Source organism: Trichomycterus rosablanca, chromosome 14 (assembly GCF_030014385.1).
Source record: "Trichomycterus rosablanca isolate fTriRos1 chromosome 14, fTriRos1.hap1, whole genome shotgun sequence".
Classification (NCBI taxonomy): Eukaryota; Metazoa; Chordata; class Actinopteri; order Siluriformes; family Trichomycteridae; genus Trichomycterus; species Trichomycterus rosablanca.
This window is the reverse complement of record NC_086001.1, coordinates 6,207,365-6,226,220: the sequence shown is the minus strand read 5'-3', so window position 1 is coordinate 6,226,220 and position 18,856 is coordinate 6,207,365. Positions and strand designations below refer to the sequence as shown.

At 38.6% G+C, this 18,856-nt stretch overlaps 1 protein-coding gene across 4 annotated transcripts in view; it reads right to left on the bottom strand.

Annotated features, from left to right (window-relative positions):
• Nucleotides 1-8,047: 8,047 nt before the first annotated feature.
• pcm1 (pericentriolar material 1) overlaps nt 8,048-18,856 on the bottom strand; it is a 30,115-nt gene continuing 19,306 nt past the window's right edge. For 2 of the 4 annotated variants that reach the window (XM_063009199.1, XM_063009200.1), the window contains exons 24-40: nt 18,503-18,685; nt 17,581-17,640; nt 17,209-17,381; nt 17,005-17,121; nt 14,635-14,767; nt 14,140-14,334; nt 13,527-13,618; nt 13,024-13,158; nt 12,659-12,844; nt 11,874-11,930; nt 11,634-11,772; nt 11,368-11,516; nt 11,197-11,269; nt 10,328-10,506; nt 9,966-10,058; nt 8,928-9,051; nt 8,048-8,846 (exon numbers count right to left, since the gene is read on the bottom strand). In XM_063009199.1, coding sequence (XP_062865269.1) covers nt 8,821-8,846; nt 8,928-9,051; nt 9,966-10,058; nt 10,328-10,506; nt 11,197-11,269; nt 11,368-11,516; nt 11,634-11,772; nt 11,874-11,930; nt 12,659-12,844; nt 13,024-13,158; nt 13,527-13,618; nt 14,140-14,334; nt 14,635-14,767; nt 17,005-17,121; nt 17,209-17,381; nt 17,581-17,640; nt 18,503-18,685 — 2,114 coding nt within the window. In that variant the 3' untranslated portion in view covers nt 8,048-8,820. The remainder of the gene's footprint in view (nt 8,847-8,927; nt 9,052-9,965; nt 10,059-10,327; nt 10,507-11,196; nt 11,270-11,367; nt 11,517-11,633; nt 11,773-11,873; nt 11,931-12,658; nt 12,845-13,023; nt 13,159-13,526; nt 13,619-14,139; nt 14,335-14,634; nt 14,768-17,004; nt 17,122-17,208; nt 17,382-17,580; nt 17,641-18,502; nt 18,686-18,856) is intronic. The other 2 variants (XM_063009201.1, XM_063009202.1) reach the window with 2 other exon arrangements.

Below are 18,856 nucleotides of genomic sequence, written 5' to 3'. Positions count from 1 at the left end.
CATGTTTTATTTTTCCATTTGATACTTTTTTTAATGGTTAGTCTTTTTTTAATTTGTTGGGGTCATTTGCCTGATGTTGTGGCCTGTTGTTTTGTTATTCTGTTTGTAATTGGGGTAAAGTTGTGATGTGTCTGAATACACAGAGAAAAATATACTGTACATTATTAGCAGATTCTGGGTCAGTCCAAGTGTCAGTGGGTCTCTGATAGTTCCACCTCTGCATAGTAAATCTGATCTATAAAAACGCCTTTTGGTAGGTTTATTAAGTGTAAATGTATGTGTATGTGTGTGTACATATGTGAGCTTCTCAAAAAACAGTGGTCACATTGTGAAGAATGTTTTCATGCTTGTTAGACATATAGTATAAATGTAAAAGTGTTGTGTCGTCTGGTGTCTTTCCCATTTTCTAACAAGTCTGTCAGTTTTAAATGGATTAGATTGACCTTTACCTTCCCTTACAATACTGAATCAGTGCTGCGTGTTTTTACGTTTAAATTCGGTCCTGGATCAGTTTTAGTACTTTAACCACGCCTGAATGTTCAGTGTACACAGTAAAGAAGCAGATCTGGTATCAGCGGTTAAAGGAGACCAGTGAGCTTTGTGTGTGAGGTCTGAGTGGCAGGGCTTTGTTGTGGTTTTCCTGTTTTTCTTTAACACGACTCAACATTGTGTAGACACTGAGTTAGAGTGTTTGCCTTGTCTGTCACTGTTAGCCCTTTTCCACCGTAGCGAATAGGGCTCTGTTCTGGTTTGCTAACTTGTTTATGAACCAGTTCAGCCAAAAAAACAAAAAAACAAAAAACAAAAAGAGGTTCCAAACTGCGAACTTTGCATGCTCTTTCCCCGTTGCTATTACCTGGAGTCTAAAACCCGAAAAACATCCTTCTCAAACATTAATCAGTGGAAATTTTCCTGAATGAAGGGGTCACATGGTTATAAGATTAACATAAGTTAAGACTGATCTCCAATACCTAGCGCCCACAAAAGCAACAATCAAAGGACTAACAGGAAGTACAGACCAGACCAGGAGGGGAATCTTTTCTCTACTATCCCAGTGTTATAACATGTCTATCAGGAAAAGAACAGCATTTAAAGGAAATGAAACATAGGAAAGTCAACTATTTCCAACAGAAGTGCCAGCAATCAAATCTATCAGTACTTCCAACTTGCTATCTTTTATGCCATGTGTCAGAAACTGCTCCTCAACTATGCAAAGGTAAGCCAACTATGCAAACATCGCCAAGGAAAGTGTAATCTTTACTTTAAAAAGTATTGTATAATATCTTTTGTAGTATGTTCCAGCTGATGGCACATCTTTAAGAAGTTCTGACACCAGCTGTGAGCCTACTTTAAGTTAAGCTAAATTATGGTTTAACAATGTTAACAGGAAAACATCCACCATAGAGCTAATCTGGATCAGCTAAATGAGCATCTGAGAGGTGCGAAATACACCAAACATTATCACCAGGATAGTCTAGAGAAAAATTGCATTTATATTTATGGCATCTAGCAGACACTTTTCTCCAAAGCCACATACAATGGTTATGATACAACCCAAGCAATTGAGGTTTAAGGGCCTTGCTCAGGGGCACAACATTGGCAACTTGGCAGAGGTGGCTGTCTGTTCAACAGTCAAATGCTTTAACCACTAAGCTACCACTTCCTACATGACTTTACACCTAAACAGCTGATTTTTCCTCATCTCATGCAAAGGAGGACACAGCTTCTCTTCACCCAAGAACCAAAAGCCTCAAACGTAGCTACTCAAACAAGCTGAATGACGCATTAAGGTAAAGTTACCATCATAGCAGGATGTTAATACAGGATGTTATTAATGTGTTTATTTTATTTTTTAAATTATATTTAGAGGAACAGTGGGGAGAAATCCAGCTTTAAAATAAAGACAAAAATAAATGACTATCTAACCACAAATGAGTAATAACAAAGCAATGATTTATTAAATAATATACAGATACATAAATACATATCATAAATTACAAAGTGTATAAAAAGTGATTACATCCATGTGATTTGTAACGCAGCAGTTATTTAGAAATCCTGCTCAATGTCTCTGTTCTGTCGATCGTAACCTCTGAATACAAGCTGTAATCAGAGTGTCGAGGTCGCTTTTTCTTCTTGAGGTTCTCCACATCCAACGTGGCATAACAAATTTCGTGTTCTCCAACCTGAAGTAGATGAGAACGCATATATAGAAATTTATATAAACCCCAATTCTGAACACACTCAAATAAGTTGGGACAGAGGCATGTTTATCACTGTGTTACATCATCTATCCAATTAATGACACTTTTTAATGGCTGGGAACTGAGAAGGCTGATTGTTGCAGACTTCAGCTGCTTAATCTGAGATTGCCATTGTCTGATTCTTCTCTTTATGATGCACCCTGCATTTTCAATTGGAGACCAATCTGGACTGCAAGCAGGCTAGTCAGGCACATGCACTCTGTATCCTAAATAAACATGAACCTTGCAAGTACAGTTGTGTTCAAAATAATAGCAGTCCAACATCACTAACCAGATCAATCACTGTTTTTGGTAGAAATTATATTTATACATGCCAAAAAATTTACTATTAGGTGTAGTAGAGTAATAAAAAACCAACAGACCCAACAATCATGACATGCATGCTGCTGATTCTGTGTAATTGAATAATTAACTAAAAGGGGCGTGTTCAAAATAATAGCAGTGTGAAGTTCAATTAGTGAGGTCATTCATTCTGTGAAAAAATGGGTGTCAAACAGGTGGCCCTTATTAAAGTATAAAAGCAGCAGATGTTGTACATGCTGGTTATAGTGCATTTCTCTCTAAAAAACAGAGTGAAATGGGTCGTTCCAGACATTGTTCAGAAGAACAGCTTACTTTGATTAAAAAGTTGATTGGAGAAGGAAAAACATATAAAGAAGTGCAGAAAATTATAGGCTGCTCAGCTAAAACAATTTCAAATGCTTTAAAATGGCAACCAAAACCAGAAAGATGTGGAAGAAAATGGAAAACTACCATTGGAATGGATCGAAGAATAGCCAAAATGGCAAAGACTCAGCCAATGATCAGCTCCAGGCTGATCAAAGAAGGTCTAAAGTTACCTGAGTACTGTGACAGTTAGAAGACACCTATGTGAAGCCAAGCTATCAGCAAGAAGCCCCCGCAAAGTCCCATTGTTGCAAAAACGACATGTGCTGAAGAGGTTACAATTTGCCAAAGAACACATTGACTGGCCTAAAGAGAAATGGCGCAACATTTTGTGGACTGATGAAAGCAAGATTGTTCTTTTTGGGTCTAGGGGCCGCAGACAGTTTGTCAGACGACCCCCGAACACTGAATTCAAGCCACAATACACTGTGAAGACAGTGAAGCATGGTGGTGAAAGCATCATGATATGAGGATGTTTCTCATACTATGGTGTCAGGCCTATTTATCGCATACCAGGGATCATGGATCAGTTTGAATACATCAAAATACTTGAAGAGGTCATGTTGCCTCATGCCGAAGAGGAAATGCCCTTGAAATTGATGTGTCAACAAGACAATGACCCCAAACACACCAGTAAGCGTGCAACATCTTGGTTCCAGACCAACAAGATTAATGTTACGGAGTGGCCAGCCCAATCTTCAGACCTTAATCCAATACAGAACTTGTGGGGTGACATCAAAAATGCTGTTTCTGAGGCAAAACCAAGAAATGCAGAGGAATTGTGGGATGTGGTCCAATCGTCCTGGGCTGGAATACCTGTTCACAGGTGCCAGAAGTTGGTTGACTCCATAAAACACATATGAGAAGCAATTCTCAGAAACAATGGTTATACAACCAAATATTAGTTTAGTGATTTTCAGTTTACACAGTAAATGTTTGAGTTTGTAAAGAAAAATGCAGACACTGCTATTTTTTGGAACAGCCTAATATTCCCTTTTCTTCTCTTTCTGTAAAGTAATAACTAATTTGATCAATTTTAATGTGTTTAATGTGCAGTGTTCTCAATGCATTTGTGTATATGAAAAATAAAAAGCGATTATAAGAATTCTGAGCTTTATTTACTTTTTTAAACACACTACTATTATTTTGAACACAACTGTATATGTTGTCATGATGACAGAATGTGTCGCTCTAAAATCCCAATAAACACTTTTGTATTATTATTAATGTACAGTGTTCCCCTTGAATAACAGAGTTTTAGGTTGCATTTCTTGATGCAGCAGCAGACTTTATTAGTTATAGAATCAGATCAGAAGTTATTTAACAGTTATGTAACGCATATTTAACAGCAAACTAAAAGTTCCAAGAATTGAATTAATATTTCCAGAATATTATGTACGGTGCTAAGACCAAAATGATTTGTTTTCTTGCACTGAGAAGTGTTCTTGTTGAACCAATTGACAATTCTCTCTTGAAGTTTGGAACAGAATGGTGACCCACAAACCATCCTTGCTTGCAGAGACTGAGCCTTTGGTGGATCCACCTTTTGTATCCAATCATGATTCCCTCACCAGATCAATTCACCTGCTTATTGTTGAATATTCCAAAACAGTGTTACTTAAACATTTTATAAACATTTTACTTATTTTGCCTAAGTCCCAACTCTGATTGTGTTGAAGGCATCACATTTGAAAGTTTGTATTGAAGCTTGTCAATGAAATTTTTACTTTTGTCAGTAAAATAAAGATTCAAGAGAATTAGCTAATCACAGATTCGTCTTGTTACTCTTTGTAATTTCCAAACTTAGTAATATAGTCATTGATTCATGGCTTTAACACCAGTTTTGGAAAACTTCAAATGTTTGGCATTGCTCTGATGTTTCGGGTTGTACCTCATTGCTTCTTTGATACTCTCTTGTGGTTTTTACTGCCTCATCAGCATTTCCTGTAAATGAAATAAATACACATGCACTTTCTTTACTGGTGGGAAGGAAGACTAAAGAAAGCCTAAACACACACCACTGGTTAAAATATTTTGCCTAATTCCTGCCTTATAATGTCATAAGGATTTGTGGCATGGCCTCTGAATTGTAAGTGGTTAGGATGGACCACAGTTGGTGACTTTTCATTACAGTGAAACATTTTGGAAGGTGTCAAAAAGTGAATCGATGATTTTGTTAGAGTCATGATTGTCATTTTAAGCCACCATCATCAATCAATCGTCTGTAAGTTTGAAAAGTGGTTTAGCATGCTAGTTCAGAGAAAAAGCTCAAACTGTCACCTTATGCTGAGAGGAAAATTGTCTATATGGAGAAATGTAATCACATGAGGCAGGTGTTACACTGATACACGAGGAGTCGAACAACAGTGACCACGGTCTGTTTAGCAGCTGAAGAATTAGAATTTAATCAGGAATTTGCAAACACAGTAGTAAAAATGCTTCTGTGTTAACTTTTTTGCAGGCATAACATTTTAAATTGGGTTTTAATTTTCCTATAATTATATTACAGATAAAACAGTAGTGCTGAAAGATGGGACAAGGTGTCTAGTGTGAACAGACCCTAAGAATTTTGCTATTTAAATGTAAAAAATATTATTAACTAACAAAAAACAAGAGCAATTAAATACAGCAATAGTACCTTTATGACATCTCACACAGATGCAGTACACACAGATGGAGGAGATGAGCGAGGAGAGAAAAACACACCCAGTACAAACACTAATCAACATCTTCCATCCAACATGCAACTCTGGTACAGTGGAGGTTGTGGTTTTTGGAGATTCAGTCACACAAGGACAGGACGCCTCTAAATAACACAAAGAGGAAACAGTATAAATCAACCAGAGAACCCCAAACCCAGAGACAACACAAGAGCACCTTCTTCTACAGTAAAACTACACATGATGTAGGTAAATACTGGATAAGGTATCAGGGTTGTGTAACTTGTAACTAACAGAGTTGGATCTAATCCTGGAAGGCAAAAAAAATCCTGGACATGATACATTTATTCACAACAAAGGACAGTTTAAAGTCCAACTTTTGGCATGTGTGTGAAAGCTGGAATTTAACTAAACCCCAGAGAAATCTCATACAAAAATATTGCAAGTCCATAAGTCCAGACAGACATTAACTAAAGCCCAGAAACAATAAAGCTATGAGACATCAAGACCTGCTGCACAGAAATATGCTTACAACATATTTCTTAAATGATTAATTAGATGTTGTGTAACATTTTATTGTGATTTCACTGGCATTTCAAGTGGCATGGTCTCCTAATTGCATGGAGCAGCCGAAAGAACCTTTTTTTTTTAATTTTTTTAAACAGACTATATTATTTAAGCTCTTAAACCTTTTACTTTGAGAAGCTCAGTTTTTTCATGCAACACAGAAACAAAAACATAAAAACGAAGTAAATGCTAAGAAAGAGCTTACCAATAAGAGAGAGACGTGTAGTCCGTTTTCCATAATTGTAAATGTTCTCATGAATAATAATTCCTTTTTCATCTTTGATATTTGTATCCATTCTTGCACAAAAATACAAGCCGAGATCATTTTCCGTCACATTTGTAATTTTCAGATCAAATGACTTTCCGGTTGCATTTGGTACAAAACTGAAAAGTTTTGAAAGGTTTCGAGACAGGTCATGCATCATTTGTTGTACACTTAATTTAAGTGGTGGCTGATGCTCGTGCGAACAGTTTCTGAGCCACACAATATTCGAACCATGAGGAATCTCACAGTCACAATAGATAGTGACATTGTCTCCTGGTCTTACTCTAATCATTACTTCTGCTTCTGAGATCTTCTTCTGACTGGAGAACACAACACCTGCAACACATCACACTGTAAATTAAATAATTAAGCATGCACTGATACCCACACAATATTGATTTGTGTACAAATCTTAATTCCAAAAAAGTTTGGACAGATGTGAACGCTTATAAAAACAGCTGGAGCCTATCCCAGGTTTTCAATGGGCACAAGGTAACACCCTGGACGGGGCGCTAGTCCATTGCAGGGCGCGTGCGTACGCGCACACGCGCACACACACAACGCCTGGGGATCAAACCCGGGACCTTCTTCTTGCTGTGAGGCGACAGTGCTACCCACCCACCGTGCCGCCCTAAAACTTTACCTTCATATGATGATTTTAAATTATTAAAATAGTCTAAAGCCAACACCTTAAGCTAAAGATAAGAAAGTTACCATAAAAACAAAATTTTAAAAAGTAAAAAAGTAACTTACCCAACAACACAATGAGAGTAACTCTTAACCTCTTCATCTCAGAGGCTGGTACTGGGGGGCTTGTGGTGGTGAAGTTCTCTTGTATGATCGTATGTTGAAATCTGATTGGTTTACGTCAGTGGAAAAAAATTCTCTCTTGCTTGCTTACAGGTCTTTCGTTGCAGTGTAGACAACGTTAAAGAGATAAAAAAAACCCTCCTGTTTTCAGTGACATTTCTTTATGAGCCTTTGATGTTGATAGATCTTACACCTGATTGTTGAAAGCCAGTGGAACATTTAACACATTGTGGCTGTGGTTAACAAAGATTTTTTAGTCAGGAAAATTAGCAATGTTGGGAAATTGAACTGACAACAATTAAACAAGCCCACCATAGACTTACTGTTACATTTAACTAGATGATTACAGTATTTCAAAGCTAAATCTAAGGTGCACCATGAAAAAATATGCATGTCATTGTCCTTTCCTTCTATTTATAATTACTCGCATATAAGGTGCTTCATAAATAATTAATGCATCCAGTCAGTGCAGAAGCTTTATAAGCTGTATTGCATTTATGAAGTGATTAAAGAGTGAGTTCAGTCTTTTGTGTAAAACACAAATCAGCGATTAAAAACGCAGTGTTTGCAATTTGAGCAGCAAGGCCTCATTGTGGGTTTCCTGTCTGAACTGTGTTGCTCAAACACTTACTAGTTTTACTAAGTTTACTTGTAAAAATAAGATTTTCTGAATAAACAGAACATATACTGTAGTATACATTTAAAACAAAATTATTGACTTGGCTGCAAAAAGAAAACTTTAGACTTAAACTGTAAGTAGTGAACTTAAGAGTCAAATTGTCAGTGTATTAGTGAGCAAAAAAAAACAGGACACGTTTTTGAGGGACAAAGTAAAAATCAATATTTTATTGGTTTCCTTAAAACTGCAACAAACCTCTTAAACAGTCCGAGAACTAAAGCGCTAAAAATGTATAACATAAAAAATAAAAGCTAAAAATACAAAGTGAGGAAAGGGTATTAAAAGAGTGAATTAAGGCTGAAGCACTGTCTCCTGGTGGAAAAATGAGGATGACCCAATGAGAAAATCAGAGGAGATTTAAGATTACAGTTTGTTTCTTCTCATTAAGAAAAATCTGAGGCAAACAATTATACTGCCAATTAAATGAAACAAAATATGTAACGGTTTAATCTCTTTAATAAATATGCATGAGGCATGAAAGTGCAAAAGAAGGAGCTGTGTGGGCTTTCAGAAAAAAAAGAGTACAGAATGAAAACAGAATGAAGAACATTCAAAAGCAATTTGTTCATCGTTTCCAGTGTGTTAAAGACTAAACAAGAGTGCGACAAGTGCCCCTCTTTTATTAAGCAGCTTCTACAACAGCTCTAAAACATTCTACATAAAAACTAATACATACACAGAACCGTCTGAATAATTATGGCTAACAGTGACTGAAACGCAACATTAGCTCGGTCATCAAGGCTCAGGTTAAACTTGCTCGGCAAGAAACGTGAGGAATGAAATCACACAGAGTGATTACACATTTGTAGTAATTAATTCCTCATAAGAATTTTAAATAAAGCCCCATTAAGAGTACAGATGATGATGATGTAGTGTTTCGTTAAGGACAAAAGTTGTTAAAATGGTTCTTCATGCACTTTGGGCTCCAACCGTTTCTGCAAAGAGAAGAAAAAGTCAAAAATTCTGTAATAAAATAAAGAAAAACTGAATAGTGTGTAATATAGGTGTGTGGTTACCAGGTTCTTTAAGAGCATGTGCTCCGCCCACCAGTTCAGTCAGACCTTCAGGATTTCCATTAAGGATCTCTGTAGTGAGGTGGTTGTTTCTCTGTTCTTCTAATATCTGCTTACGCAACTCCTCCTGGACACACAAACATACACACACCGTGTGTAACGGTAAGGAAGTATTCAGTATTCAGCCAGCTTTAGCTTTATTCAGTACACCTTCTGTGCAAATACACACTTTACATTCATACACAAACTGAGTGAAAAAGAAGCATTTCCACATTAATGGTTAACAAGAATAATGTGTTGTTAGCAAATACAGCTTTTAAATATCTACAGAAAGAAATATGTAGCTTTCAGCAGCATTATGGTTCCATTTTGGCACACTGGTCTTGGCAATGGAACAGTCAGTCTTTTTTCAAGTTAATCAAGTCAAGTCAAATGTATTTATATAGTGCTTTTTACAATGGTGTTGTCTCAAAGCAACTTTACAGAATCCAGGACCAACAGACCAAAAACCCCTACTGGGCAAGCCAAGGGCGACTGTGGCGAGGAAAAACTCCCTTAAAATTACAGGAAGAAACCTTGAGAGGAACCAGACTCAGCAGGGACCCATCCTTCTTGGGTGGACCCCAAGAATCAGGTACCTACTAACAGGTGAACTTTATGAATATAAACAAGTTCAAAAAGCGAAGTGAAGAGCTAGTAATCACAGCAGTAGTTCCTACGATTAAATTTCAGCTTTTGAAAAACTTAAGCTGAACATTTTATCCTTGCATTTCCAGCTAATCAAATTATCTTTAGGAATTTCTCCAAAATGTATTTAGTAAACACATTAACATCCGTCACTTCTGGTCTGCAGCACCCCTTAAACCATTTCATCCAAACAAATGGCCCACCAGATGGGCTACAATCAGTTAACAATAATCTTTATCAATTTGTCTACCAATAAACAGAAAACTGCACATCACAATTACAAACAGTATTACAGCATTACTATCATTATTTTTACTGAAGCAAAGTGTACAGATAGCACACACACACACTCACCTCACACATCACAGAGAGTTGCAGCGGTATGTTTTCAACCTTCACAAAATCCTCCTCATCAGATTTCTGACTGGTGTTTCCAGACCCGACCTCCTGTGGTTCACACCACACGTATTAAAATACTCGCCTAGACTTGCTAGTCAAATAGCCTTTTTTTCAGCAAACCATCAAACACAGGATAATCCATCACACAGTATTCTGATCTAGCTTACTCTGAACAATCTATCTTGCTCACCAACTGTGTTTGCCATGTGTGTCTCTACATCATGCAACTATAAATACTTTGTTAATGTGTACATGTGCACACAGACGTTTCTTGTCTAGTAAGTAAGAGCATGCAGAGGCTGTGTTAATGCACATACATCAGGGTTAACCAGAACGGGCGAGTCTGTTTGAGGACTGGTTGTGTTGGAGTCTTGAAAACTCTCCTGTGCTAGAGGGTCAGCGGGACCAGCGGAATCGTCCTTCCTCTCTGTCTGTGCATCTTCAGCTTCTCTTTCCACCTCCACTATCTCTATGGACTCAGATTGACTGCTTTTAGCTGCAATGTAAGAAAAAAAATAGATCTCCCATCACATGCAGCTAAGATTTCATAACAATAGATCCAATCTTTTCTTCTTACATCATTATTACTGGCAATGGTTGTGTTGGGAGAGACATTTGATATATGACACAAACAAATTCTATAATGACAAACTATAATGATGAACTTCGAATCTTTTGATGGGAAAATGACAAACATGCTGGTAATTTACTGTCTAATGGTCTCAGTACAGTGTACAGGCAAAGCAACTGAGAAACATCCAGTGTTAGTGTTAATATACTTTTGATTTCTGTGCAACAGATGTGATACAGACGTGACGCATACCTGATGTGTATATCCATACAGGATTTAAATCAGTAGAACTATTTTACCACAAAATATATCATATTAGTAGGATCTCACAAGCTCACAAGGGTGTCAAGAGCTAGAAAACCAGAGCACCCAAAAAAAATCCACACAGACATACACAAAGGCCAAGAAATAAAGCAAGGACTGAACTACTAAAAAACACCCATCAGCTGTGCCAACAAATCACTATTTTTAGCAGTCTGTAAACATAAAGCTAACAGTATTTTATCCTCTATTAAGTGTCGTCATGTCTGAGGGCAAGAATGCTGGCAAGTAAGTACATGTGAGGTTTTCACGATCAGCCTAACATTGGAAACATTGATTCTGCAGCACATTTACCTTCGGTGCTTGCTGTGCTCTCCTGGTCTGATTTGGTTTCCTGTGTTGCTCCATTTAGTATTTCTCCATTACACTGTAATACATCAATACAGAACACACACAATGTGAACAGAATATACTTAACACAGTGCACGTTTCAAATAGAAGTCCTGCATCAACACTAAGGCACACCTGTGCATGTTCTGCTGAGCTGTCAGAGGCCTGAAGGGATGTCTGCACCTCGACAGATCCAGGCTCAAACTCCTCAACCTCCTCTAGCTCGTTCTCGTCCTCACCGCTACCATAATTATTCAACGGCTGCGTCTCCGCTTTAGACAAACCTTAACACACGAACACGAATTTATCGATGACGTGCACATACAACTTGTTTTATTATTATAAACCTGCACTTTGGTTCTATAGGCCCCCTTCATTTTATACTCAAAAATGAGACTCACGTATGGACAGCGGCAGTCCTTCTCCTTCCTCCTCTTCAGGCTCTGAGGATTCGCTGCATGTTGCTTGTTTCTCTTCCTTTTCATCCTTCTCTATGTTGAGGCTGAGATTAAACCTTTCCTGTTCAGTCTCATCCCGATCCTGAAAAACGTACAAGCACATTAGAAACATTTGTTTTCTCATGTGTTCTGAACACGGCATCAACTGGTCAGAAATTTGTGTTTTTTATATGGAGGACTTACTTTATCCTCATCAAAATATGAAGGTGAGAAAGTCTTTTCTGCTTCAATATTTCTTACCTAATAAAAACACCAGAAGTAAAATGCACAAAGTCAACTAGTGTCATGCATGTTATTTACATCTTACATTATAATACATCTGACATTCCATATTTTTTAATGACTTTACAAAATAAACTTCAGCGTGAGGCAACTTCAACTCATTTCTAAAATCACTTCATACAAATTTTGTAGTTTATTATCAAATTAAGCAGCCAGTAAATCTGTGTGTGGTTTTCTAGGTGTGCGTGTGTATGGTAGTCACTTACCGGAAAACCGTTAACTAATGACTATCAGATACAAGAACCAGATGAATTTGCATCCCTACATCAAACTCTTTTGTTGTATGTGGCTGTATAGTTAAAGTAGGTCAGTCAAAGCACCCAAGCTAACCCCTATCTACCATCGCACACACCTACAATAGTCAGCGGTAATCAGAATTGAACAGTTCTACCATGTGGACAGCTGGTCATGTGTGCATGGTCTACACAGGGAATAGTTGAACAAATGTACCATGAAACACAATGTGGCACCAGAGGTCCTGTGGAGTCCATGCCATGATGGGTCAAAGACCTTTTGACGTTATATTAAGTCGGTGCACATAATGTTTTGGCTCATAAGTGCAAACTGTCTTGTACGGACAATTCTTAACGTCATTGTGACTTTTTTGTGCAATGTCTTTAAACATTAACCACTGATAGAATGATGCATTTGTTAAAATGTATTTCAACATTACATTGCAGCTCTACCTGGTTATTGGGAGTACGTTTGGTGGGCGTGGTCTGGTTGTGTCTCTTGACGTGGTGTGTATTCTGGTCAATGTCCTGCATGAGTCTGAAAAAGGCCAGCTCGTTGAAGAGGATCTCAGAGATCTCGACCAGCAGATCTTCCCCGCAGTCCTGCAGGGTTCGGCCCACAAACTTACTCAGAGACTCCTGGACACAAGAACGGAGAGAGAAAAACTTTGTATTAAGGTTTGTCAATAAGGAAAGTTTAAGGCTGAACAGTTCAGGGGTTTTCACACATTTGCAGAGAAAGGGAAATCCTCTTAAAGTCTAAAGCCTACAGTGATGTTTGAATTAGCATTTACATGTTTGTGTGTGTGTGTGTTTACCTGCAATATGCTCCCAAGCTGTCGGTGGAAGAAGTGCATAAAGTCACGACTGTTATCATTTTGTTGAGTCAGTGTCAGCACCATGCGTCTCACTGATGTCAGAAGCTGTGGAGAACACTCCTCACCCATGTGCTCCTGTAACACACACACACACACACACACACACACACACACACACACACACACACAATTACACAACTGAAATCTACTTTAGCCTCTGGAATAATGTGGGCAGGATGTCTGTGTGATGCTGATTTTGTTCTTTATTTCTGAATTCCCCCCACAGTCTCTTGGGTCTGGCTCCTGACTGTGCTGCCTTTCACTGAGCAGGTTTGACCATATGCTAGCCTGCTGATTAGTCTCACACAGAGATGACCTGGAGTAATGAAGGACTAATCCTTAGACCTTTTTCACAGCTTTGACATTTTAAAAACTCAGTCTCAGCACACAGATTATCGCCTAGAAGAGCAGCCAGACTTTCTACTCAGAAAAAGTGTTTGTACCTTTAGGTAGGGGATGACCTCTGTCATGATGGCTTTGATCTGTCTGTCCAACTGCTGTGTATCAATCTGGGGACAGCGCAAGTCTTGACCTACTTACAGACACAAAAATGCATGCATGCAAATATTAGGAATTGCTTAATAGATTTAAAATGTAGCTGTCCAGCAAAATCATACAATAGGCATCTTTGTTTTGATCTGAAATTTAGCTTTTTTTTTTTTATGTTTGAATTGAACTGTTTGTTAAAAAAAAAAACATGGTGCCAATCCATCATCGCAAGGCTTCGACCACCCCTTCACTCACAAAAAGTCCATCGTGTCTGAGATTCAAGCCCAGATCTCAGTGTTGGTGGGCTATAGTAATAGACTGTTGCACTACCAGAGCCCCCTACTTAAGCTTTTCTTTACTTAACTGTAAAGTATTAAAAAAGTTTATGCTGATGTTTGTTTCATTTGAAAATAGTTACACAATTAGTACAGTTTAGTTAATGTTGAACTGAATTGGTACCAAGAGTTGTTCAACTTTCTGCATTTGACAGTTTACTGATGGACCTAGGAACATGTTTAAGCTACTAACATCTTGTGAAGAATGTAATGTATCGTAATGCAGCAGTACCTTGATTAGGAGCTAAATCCTCCTTCTTATCATGAGCAGCAGCTGCAGCAGCAGAAAGCTTAGGGTTAGAGGTAGAGGGTGCTGAAGAGACAGGAGCAGAGGCAGCGGCCCCAGCACCAAGCCCAGCCTTTAGCTTCATACGCTCAAACTCCCTCATACGCACCAGAGCCTTATCTAAATGTATCACCGTGTTACCTAGACATATGGATAAGAAAAAGAGAAATAAAGAAAAAGAGGAGAGGAGTAGGAGTAGGAGTAGAAGAGACAAAGAAATGAAGTGAAAGAAGGCAGGGAGAGAGAGGGAAGAGGGCAAAACTATTTTACTAGAAAGCAAACAGCCCTGTTACTCTAAACAACCAAGAAGGAGGGATTAAAAGAGACACTGCCAATAGTGGTTAAAGCCAGGCAAGAGGCACAAACCCAAATCCCTGATCATTCACCGCAAAATGGTTGATAGATCTGAGAGCTTTATAAATTAAGTCGTTGTGTACCTACCCAGATCATCACTGGCGAATGGCTCCAGGTTAGAAGACGTAGACATCAGGCTCTCATTGTCTGCCGAGTCTCCTGCATTGGGTCTTTTTCTACCAGAGGTGACTTTAACCCTCACATCCTTTTCAGACAAATCCTAAATAAAAAGCACACAAAGGATTTGACTACTGGTCAAATGTGGTCACTTATATAAAACTTCTATTTGCGATTGGTCTTAATTGACCTAATTACTATACTATTTTATTTCATTTTTATGCTTTTTGACGGTTTATCCTGGTCAGGGATGTAATTGGTCCAACTTCCCCAGAATCACTGGGTGCAATGCATCAACATAGCCCAGGCATGTTTTAAAATATTTAAAATCATGTAAACAAATTATAGGATGTAAAATATGAAACAATAAAGCTTTGTTTATATAAACCACTGTCATGAGTTTATTATTCCACTATTACTTTTACCTACTTGAATACATCTTTTGCATTTTTAAATGCATTTCCCCCCCCAATTTCCCTTCCCATATAGTGGTATCACCACTACTGCTGCAGACCTGACCGAGAAGGGTCGTAACTAACACACGCACCGTCCGACACGTGAGCTTCACTATCCGACCACTTCTTTTTACCTGCATGAGGCACTTTTATGTAGGGATTCATATCGTGCACGCACCTTTGTGTGTGCTGTTACTGACCTTCAATTAATGTTAGAAAACAATATCAGATTTTTGTTGCTTTAGTGCTCACTTGACAGTATACAGGTCCTTCTCAAAAAATTAGCATATTGTGATAAAGTTCATTATTTTCCATAATGTAATGATAAAAATTAAACTTTCATATATTTTAGATTCATTGCACACCAACTGAAATATTTCAGGTCTTTTATTGTTTTAATACTGATGATTTTGGCATACAGCTCATGAAAACCCAAAATTCCTATCTCAAAAAATTAGCATATCATGAAAAGGTTCTCTAAACGAGCTATTAACCTAATCATCTGAATCAACGAATTAACTCTAAACACCTGCAAAAGATTCCTGAGGCTTTTAAAAACTCCCAGCCTGGTTCATTACTCAAAACTGCAATCATGGGTAAGACTGCCGACCTGACTGCTGTCCAGAAGGCCATCATTGACACCCTCAAGCAAGAGGGTAAGACACAGAAAGAAATTTCTGAACGAATAGGCTGTTCCCAGAGTGCTGTATCAAGGCACCTCAGTGGGAAGTCTGTGGGAAGGAAAAAGTGTGGCAGAAAACGCTGCACAACGAGAAGAGGTGACCGGACCCTGAGGAAGATTGTGGAGAAGGGCCGATTCCAGACCTTGGGGGACCTGCGGAAGCAGTGGACTGAGTCTGGAGTAGAAACATCCAGAGCCACCGTGCACAGGCGTGTGCAGGAAATGGGCTACAGGTGCCGCATTCCCCAGGTCAAGCCACTTTTGAACCAGAAACAGCGGCAGAAGCGCCTGACCTGGGCTACAGAGAAGCAGCACTGGACTGTTGCTCAGTGGTCCAAAGTACTGTTTTCGGAAATCAAGGTGCCAGAGTCTGGAGGAAGACTGGGGAGAAGGAAATGCCAAAATGCCTGAAGTCCAGTGTCAAGTACCCACAGTCAGTGATGGTCTGGGGTGCCATGTCAGCTGCTGGTGTTGGTCCACTGTGTTTTATCAAGGGCAGGGTCAATGCAGCTAGCTATCAGGAGATTTTGGAGCACTTCATGCTTCCATCTGCTGAAAAGCTTTATGGAGATGAAGATTTCATTTTTCAGCACGACCTGGCACCTGCTCACAGTGCCAAAACCACTGGTGAATGGTTTACTGACCATGGTATTACTGTGCTCAATTGGCCTGCCAACTCTCCTGACCTGAACCACATAGAGAATCTGTGGGATATTGTGAAGAGAAAGTTGAGAGACACAAGACCCAACACTCTGGATGAGCTTAAGGCCGCTATCGAAGCATCCTGGGCCTCCATAACACCTCAGCAGTGCCACAGGCTGATTGCCTCCATGCCACGCCGCATTGAAGCAGTCATTTCTGCAAAAGGATTCCCGACCAAGTATTGAGTGCATAACTGAACATAATTATTTGAAGGTTGACTTTTTTTGTATTAAAAACACTTTTCTTTTATTGGTCGGATGAAATATGCTAATTTTTTGAGATAGGAATTTTGGGTTTTCATGAGCTGTATGCCAAAATCATCAGTATTAAAACAATAAAAGACCTGAAATATTTCAGTTGGTGTGCAATGAATCTAAAATATATGAAAGTTTAATTTTTATCATTACATTATGGAAAATAATGAACTTTATCACAATATGCTAATTTTTTGAGAAGGACCTGTATAGTGGGTAAATTATCTACAGTATGTGTGTGTCTTACATTGTCAGAAGGGCCTAGACTTTCACTGGGAGTGAGCTCAGAATGTGATTCAGGTCCTAGTGATGACCCTGGTTCCTCAGCAACACTCTTCTCAGTCAAGTGCTTAGTAACAATATTCTAATAAAAAAAGAACAACAAATCTTTATTAATTCTACACATTTAAGACCCTGCCTGGCATGAACGCAAACACACTCTCAATCTGACCTGCAGGGAGTAGAGTGCCCTCTGACGCAAGTAGTCTGTGTTGAGTAGTTGCAGCTCGTGGAAAAGTTCAATGAGGAAGTGAGGACGCGATTCGTTCTGAGAGATCAGCGTCGCCACCTCCGAGTAGATGGTTTCCCTCAAAGCCTCGAACAAAGAGAAATCACTGCTGGTTTCTACACACACAAAATCAGAAGAAATATACAGTCATATTTTCAGTTTCTATCATTTATTATTCGTCTGCACTGCAATCAGTGCAACACATGTATAAAGGTTTAGTAAAATGCATGTTTTATATAAACACACAATCTAATGTAGGCAAATGCATTAAAAAGCTGCATAAAATGTGGCAGGATGCAGGGTTCAGCATTTTACCTTGAGCTTCTGTGCATGCGATTTGGTTAGAGAGGAAGGGGGTTCTCCATGCATACGCTGCTGTGAGACAAACCAAAAACCAAAAATAAAGCAGACACAATGGAACAGGTAAGATGAAGAAATGAAAACACATGGGATGAACAGCAATGCAACAATGAACAGGCAGGTCAGGTTTGCAGCATGATTACACATGTGAGCGCTGAAGCGTGAGCAGCACAGCTGTTGTGCACCTGAAGCCTGCTGCCAAAATCACATCCACACTATTTAAGTGTGTTTCAACATGCAGGTCTATCAGCAACAGTCATCCTGCAGATGCGAACTGTAGAAATTACCCAGGCTTAAGTTCTGTTCATACCAAAACCTTGCAAACTGCACTGCTTTTCAGAAGTGGATTTTTTTTACGCTTTAGACTTTATAAGCCTGAACTTGGGGGTCCTACATGTACACAAAGTTTTGTACATTCGATGTATATGGGGAATCTGCCAGATCTGTAGGAACTACAGCTGGCAAGCTAAGCTAAAGCCCCTGTAATTAATAAAAAACAACTGCTAAATAAATTAATCATTTAGTTGAAAATTCTTAATGTTCATTGAACAATTTATATTTGGTGGCTACATTGCTTAACCGTAGTTAACCTTCTGCTATTTTAGATTAACTGTATATGAACATGAAGCTCGTACCCTGTGAAAGAAGATACAAATTTATAGATTAAAGTTTAATTTTAATAAAAAAAAAAAAAAAAAACTTTTAAACCCATTACATTTTATTCAAAACTGCCCAAAGCCATGAATCCCATTAAAACTAGTACAGTTTTACATAATGTGTGGAACAAAGGCATGACCAGGCTGTTAGCAGTAGCAAAGTTAGGAAGCTAGACATCTGTAAAGTAGTAGTGCCTGGTATTCTACAGTCACAGACTGACCTGATGAAAGGTCATTGTGTTTGCTCATCTTAGTTTTGCTGTCCAGCTTTGCCTGTGTCAGTCTGTCCAGTAAGCTCTGGTTTGGATCTCTGGCTTTTGGCTGAGCTGCTCGTTCTCTCTCACGCTTGCTTTCGTGCTCCGGGCCTAATTCTGAGGCACTGGAAATACTGTCACTGTCCAAACCTGCCAGAAAGAGTAAACGACAGCCTTTAAAATTGGTAAATGCCAAATTCGATCAGTTTTCTCCGGTTAGCCAGTGTAACTGTGGTTTCAACTAGGAATTAACAGATACAAAAAGAAGTTTTGTCATTTTAACCAAATAGTCCAACAGTTGAAGAACAATATTTATTAACA